Here is a 6,975-nt window from a genome sequence, read left to right as displayed (position 1 = left end):
TGCTACCTTTTCACCAAGAGGGATTTCAATGTTTGTAATATACAAATTGATATCCAAATACTCTTACGGTCTTACCTAACTTAATACTTAGTTACTTATAATAAAAATCTAATTCCTTGAGATAAATAATGTGGTTAATAATGAGTTTACCAATAGCATGATGCTACTTGTGTTTGAATGAACCAATTTGTCTTTATCTTTTTCAAGTGCTTCAACATTGTATTATAGCAAAACAAGTTTCATTCCAATGTCAACACTGTATTATAGCAAAACCAGTTTCCAACAGAGATGCAGGGAAGAAAATATTTAAACAGCAACAATCTATAATTGTGATTTGTATGACATTGATTATTATTCACTTCAAATAGAAATATTCTCAGATTCTCCTACATTGCAATATAAATGATTATTTCTTAGAATCTTCACCTTGAGATAGCTAACTTTGAGTGTATTTATATCATGTATAAAGAATTGTATCTCTATTCCTTGGTTGTTAAAATCAGCAGTGCCATCGTCCCAAGGAGTACGTACTGCAAGAAAATAAGACTAATTAGCATCAAAATATTTAATATTTTTGGAGAGAATTTGACAAGAACTTCAGATGGAGATAAAAAATGTGGTTTTGGGAGAGAATGCATTTGAGGAAAGAAAAAAAAACAAGATGGGAATGTGGCCAGGTAGAAGTGAAAAGACCATTTAACATATATCACTTGTCCCCAATGGTATTCTTATTCCTTATCCAAAACTAATCAAATTTTAACAAGTGGTATAAAATGTTATGTTTTATTTTTAAAAAAATTTCTTTTTATTCATATGATAATATCTTATTTGTCCGAGACATAAAATAACACAGCCTTAAGCCTTAAGAATAGGTTAAATAAAGTACACCAATAAAATGATATAATCTGGAAATGAAAAATAATAATCAAAATGAGATATCTAACATTATGGTTACGAGTTGACATGGTAAAACGGATCGCCCAATCTGTTTAGCCCATACCCGCAATAATTTAAGTGGGCAATAGTATTCTTATTCCTTATCCATTTAATTATATGGTTAGGATGTGCTGACATCAGAATCTTTCACGCTACATATAGCGTGAAAGTTGTGTTAGATAATAGATAATCAACATAAAATTTTGTCAAATCATAACAAGGAAAAGAGGAGAATATTTACAAAAAATAATATTTAAATTACAAAGAAAAAACAAACCTTGACAATAGGATTTTCAGTCATGATTATCGTCATCCATCCAGCATAGGGTAAAAACCTGCAGAAAAGAGCAATGTGGTTGAACATACAAAGAAGAAAATAATAAATTTTCTCTGCAACTCTTGAACCCATCATCCAGTGTATCAAATTGCGAACCGCATCACATGATGCGGCTGCAATATTGCAGTTCTGGTGACTACTACAACCGCATCACACCGCAATTGCCAGTGTGATACCGAATCACAGTGATGCGACCGCAACAGGCCGCATCGCAACCACATCATACCACATTTTGACCGCATCGGGCCGCAACACAATCGCATCGGGCTGCATCACAACCGCATCGGGCCGCATCAGACCGCATCGATGTGAAAAATATGTTTTTACTCACAAAATAATTCACACCGTAACGATCGCAATCCGCATCGCGACGACAGAATAATCGCAATCGCAGTAACCGCGACCGCAATTTAAAACACTGCCATCATCACTTAACATTAGAAGGAAAGAGATAACGCAGTATACTAATTTTTGAAGATAGTTGGGTCTTTTACATGAAAGAAAATCACTAGAGATATGAATTAATTAGTTATTTTTCTACTCCTTTTCCCAATCATTCTCTCTATTGCAAACACCACAATGAACAACCATACATGTTTTAGAATAATGGTTTTGCCACAATGTGAGTCCAATTAACGGAGTCTCGAATCCAATACAGTACTTACAGAACAAAAGATAACCATAATTATGTGATCCTTCCATAGAAGACACAAACCAATGAGTCATCTTTCAAGAGTGGAATTGATTGCAACAAGTGAATGTATTTATTTAAAGTTCACATCACCTCAATTCTTACACTAAAACTAGTACACACTAATGAGAGAATCAATTGTTTGTTTATACTTTATAGTATAGCCATAAAGTCATGGTCAACAATATGCAAAGAGATAGAAAATATTGTGTTTTAGCATAAGGGTGCACTAAAAAGCTTCACTAAGAGTTTGGTCAATAAGCAGTTTTGAAACAGGTTAAAAAGAGTTTATAGTGAGCTCATAAGCTATTTTCATAAGCCCAATTAAGTTATCTATATAAAGTCTTCAAAACACCCCATAAAAGATCCTTTCATACTGTGCTATAACATCAATATTTCCTTCGTTTTGGGTTTTTTGAACAGGTCTTATTGTAAAGCTGGTTCCTGGTATAAGGAGAACCCATAGTTTTTGTAGACAAGAATGGAAGGGAAGAGGAGGATTGTACTTATTTTCTAGAATAAATAGATCAAGCATAATATTAAGGTAAAATCTGATCAATATAAAGACGATATCTTTTATAGTTCTAGACTTTTGCTCAATAAAAAGTAGTCCTCTATAGTCCTCTATGATGTAACAAAAATGGAAGAAATAGGTCAAGCTTAGTCCTAAGATTCCGCAAGAGAACATGTAAATGATAGTATTATCCCTGGAAAAAAGGGTGAAAAATTACCCAACAGCTCTTCCCATAATATGGTGTCGCTGCAACCAATTCTGACCATAATTGTACAAAACCCTATCATCCATAGGATTGTTGTCTCCTGATACATCAAACCATATCAAGGAATTAGCATGTTCAGTCAATAGATGGAAAGGAACTGCTAATGCCACCAATATTAATTGACACAACAAAACAGTAACGCCGTTAAAACTAGAAACTATAGTGAATGGTGATCGTATCATAAAATATAGGGAGAAAAACTGAAAAATAAAATGATTTCCTCATTATTAAGAGGATCATCTGCTGACAAATGTAATACAATACAGAGATATTATCGAAACAGCTATCGCACCTTTAGTGAGCATGTAAGTTTCTTTAACATTGTTTGGTTCATGGACCTAAAATTTAAGAACAAAGTTAAATTGAGTGAAATCTACCAAATCAGAAGCAATATTCATATTATAAAGGTACATGTAAGCATTAGATAAAAAATGAAAAACAAAAGAGAAATCAACTATGAATGTTAACTTGCAAATTTTAGAAGTACAAATTAGTAAGCCTTCAGTTCTAAAACTGGCAATCTGATTAAATGACGAGTTTCAGAGTTTAGAATGTTGCACAGTATAAAATGGTGATTTATCCATAATTATTGATATATACGTGCATAACTTAGTAATTTACTATACCATTATTTTCTATATTTTGAGCAATATGAGTTCCTTTTATATAGTTCAGCTCTATCAATTCAATGAACCAAGGGGAAAAGATCATCTAGATATAGCAAGATTCATTAACAATTAGTAAGTGTGGTATTTAGGGTGTATATCCTGTGTTGCTGGTTGGTAGCTAGTCTGTGGGGAAAATTTTAGGAGCAAACGTTAAAGGAGGATAAAGTATAAACTCTGGAAGATCAATTGTTTATGACCATTCATCATCATCAATCCTTTCTTCATGGACACTACTTTGTCTTTCTTCATATGTTTCTAATTTCTAGGAGTTATGTACAAAATACTTGAGTTTATATCAAATAGATTATCCAACTATGGAGTTCGCAGAGCTGGCATAGCAGCAGTGCAGTGGGCAGGTCATGATCATTTAGCGAACAAAATCTACTCTTATGAAATGATGCTTCCTAACAGAAACCTAAAATTTATGAATAGCATGAATGCAGAATTGTGAGTCAGAAAATAAATCTAATCCACTTGCCTTAATAACACGGTGAACAATTGGAATATCGCGTCCCTGTAAATGTGCACACATTTATCAGCATAACATATAGAAGCAAGCACATTAAGATAAATAAATCTGCGAAGACTAGCCTATAGATTGCACCAAACCCATTTAATGCCTTCTTTTTGCACCCTTCTTTCCTGTTTATATATAGTCCATACCTCATGTGAATTTCACCAGATTTATTTCATGATTTTACATAAGGGGCAAAGGATTCCAAGTAATTTAAACTTCAAATATTCCTTTAAAATCAAGAAAACAGATGGGGGAAGGCCAGATAGGTGAAAGAGACTTTTGACTTTGACACAACATCAGACAATTTTGTGTTCACTATTTAATGATGTCATGGAATACCTATAACAAAGTAGGATATATTCATCATTGATGATATGGTAAATAGAAGCACCTCTGTGAGACCAAAAAAATGTGAAACCATTTTGGTCATCTTAAAATTAAGTGTTAAATCATATTACAGAGTTGGTACTTTTGGCCATCAGTAATAAAATAGTGATAATCATTAGTAAGATCAAAATCAGAGACAATCCAAAACTGAGACCACCAAGTACCGAAGTAGTAGTCTTGCATGGAACATGTACAATGACTTATGTTGGATATGCTGCAGCATGCAGGAGAAGAGCAAGAGCGGCAAGCAGAATAGCTGAAGGCTCTAGAAAGAAACGTGAGAAGAGAAGAGCTTTGTCATGGTAGCTATGAGGGACAAGAGGTGTGAGTCACAGGAAAGAAAGGCTAGAAAATTTACAAAAAAAACGGGAGATAGAAAGAAACAATAAGAACATTATCTGTATAAGAAAGCCACAAATCCCAGAAAGGACATTGTTCAATGACATATGCAAGAAGTGCAGATTCGTAAAAGGTTCCAGAAAAGGAACAAGAAAAGATAAAGAGCTTAGCTCTTGTTGGTATAAGCAATGAGTGAAATTAAGAGATAATAGAACAACAACTGAAAAACAAAAGAGAATGACCTGTAAGAAGATAGAAAGCAGCACACCAACATAGAAATATGATGCGGGAGGACAACATTTGGGTGTAATTTTTTTTCTTCGACTAAGAATCGGAATTGAGATAATATGTACAGATATATAACACACATTCAGGTGCCACAACAAGGCAGGGAAGAATTAAGGACTACAATCCAATGGATGATTGTGTCTGAGACTTATTATACTTAAAGGGGGATTTGCTGTTAAATGTAAGAGGGGAAACAAATCTTTTCAAAAATGTATATTCTCAAAAATCAATGAGAATACATAGTCCTGAGACTCTTCTACATGCAGCTTGAAATTAAATACTGCATATTAAAGAAAAAATTAAATGTATCATAGTGTGTTTTTGCTAACATAAGTCCATGTTAAAAAAATTGAAAACTTAGAAATCCATGTGAAGAAATACATTCATAGAATAGCAAGAGTATTATTTTAAGCATTTGAAATTCCGTAAGTGAGGGTGAGCATTGTTGCAAAAACAATAAGGTTATTGTTTAGTGACAAAGAGATCACGGGTTCAAATTTTGGTAAAAACCTCAACCGCTTGTGGACAGTGGACAACTACCCTCCTCAGACTCCACTAATTAGAAACCTCATACATGAACTACCCTTTTATTTGAAATTCCACAAGTAACAGATACATAACAAAATCAGAATGAGTTGATAGAACATACATCTATAGTTACATCTATTGTTTCAAAGAAAAAAGGGAAAGTAATCATACATCTATATTGAAAACAATAATATCTCCTGCACGAATCGGATCCTTGGTCATGCGCAAGAATAAAATATCACCCTGTAATAGAATCAAATTTTGTTAAAGAAACCATAGATTAATAATAATAACAATAATGATATACATAATGAAAGTCTAAAACATAATAAGAAAAATAAATATCAATTTTAGTCATGTTTGTCGACTTTTTATTCCCTCAACCATTGAAAAACCTAAAATGATAAAAAAAAATTTAAATATGGGTGGGTCCTTTTGAGGGTCAAATTAGTCAATATCATATGTTGTAAAATATACTATAAATGATTAATTTGACCCCATCTGAATTTTTTGGACCAATTTAGATTTTTACAATTGAGAGACCAAAATCAACAAAAGTGAGGAAGCAAATAAGAATGATCATTCACAAAAGTTACATGCTTTGAACTAAACTAAAAAAAAGTAATAATACTCACTCTTCTGAATCCTGGTTCCATGCTACCAGAAAGAACAACAATTACTGGAGATTCAGTGCCGGTTATACACATTAACCCTTTCCACAATGTTAATGCTGTTGCTACAATCAACCCTGAACGCAACACATTGCACAGATCAACGAAAAATAATTCCTCAATTGATGAATGTGACTATGTGAGTTATGAAACAAAGAGGTTTTGAGTATAATTCAGTCAAATATGCAAATTATACATTAGTCACTGTAATACTTATAATTGTAATTATGTGGAGGAAAATAAATCAGGTAGGAGAACAGTGTTTAGGGTTCAATTCTGGTTAACGACAGTGATTGGAGTTGACAATTAGGCATCCGAAAGAGATTAGTTCCTAAAGACTGCTTTTGTGATGACATTACAATCTTTGGGAAAATGCGACATATGACATGATGATGCGATTGCGGATATTCGGAAATATAATATTGCGACCTCAATTGTGATCGAGAGTACAATTTAAAAGAGGAGAATGAGAGTGGAGAATGAGCATACCAAGAGTGATTAATTGGGACAGAGTTTGTCTGAATTGAAAGGATTTGACTGAGTCAACCACGTTTCCGAAACAACCCATTTTACTCTCTTTGCACGACTCAGGTAAGATTCAAATAAAGCATTCATTGCTTATGTTTATTATATATCGTGAGTTTTGTGTATGAACTGATTGGAGGCCATGCTTCCAATTTAAAAAACGCATACATGCGTGGCTCATTCAATGTCTGTGCGACATGTGTCTTTCTGTGGGCCCAATAAGAATGTTTCTGTAACATTATTAATTGATTAAAAAATACAATTTTTAAGTTCAGTTTATATTTACTAAATAAATAAATATAAAATGCT

General features: G+C 33.1%; 1 protein-coding gene across 1 annotated transcript; it reads right to left on the bottom strand.

Moving 5' to 3' along the window:
* Positions 325 to 6,768, bottom strand: LOC109327451 (signal peptidase complex catalytic subunit SEC11C-like). The gene is made up of 8 exons (XM_019560596.1): positions 6,631 to 6,768; positions 6,106 to 6,218; positions 5,642 to 5,713; positions 3,890 to 3,925; positions 3,036 to 3,081; positions 2,696 to 2,783; positions 1,214 to 1,271; positions 325 to 530 (listed from the first exon to the last, which is right to left on the bottom strand). The coding sequence occupies exons 1-8, from the start codon at positions 6,707 to 6,709 to the stop codon at positions 480 to 482; spliced, it is 543 nt and encodes a 180-aa protein (XP_019416141.1). The 5' UTR covers positions 6,710 to 6,768; the 3' UTR covers positions 325 to 479.

This window comes from Lupinus angustifolius, chromosome LG15, assembly GCF_001865875.1.
Source record: "Lupinus angustifolius cultivar Tanjil chromosome LG15, LupAngTanjil_v1.0, whole genome shotgun sequence".
NCBI classification, from domain to species: domain Eukaryota; kingdom Viridiplantae; phylum Streptophyta; class Magnoliopsida; order Fabales; family Fabaceae; genus Lupinus; species Lupinus angustifolius.
Note: the sequence above shows the minus strand (reverse complement) of the source record. Positions and strands in the feature narration are given on the sequence as shown.

Excerpts from the sequence above, each read along its gene's own strand:
- LOC109327451 (XM_019560596.1), bottom strand. The coding sequence starts at position 6,709 with ATGGGTTGTTTCGGAAACGTGGTTGACTCAGTCAAATCCTTTCAATTC. Across the intron at positions 6,219-6,630 it reads GTCCCAATTAATCACTCTTG|GGTTGATTGTAGCAACAGCA; the intron begins GTATGCTCATTC and ends TGTTGCGTTCAG. Across the intron at positions 3,926-5,641 it reads TTATTGTTTTCAATATAGAT|GGACGCGATATTCCAATTGT; the intron begins GTATGATTACTT and ends GCACATTTACAG.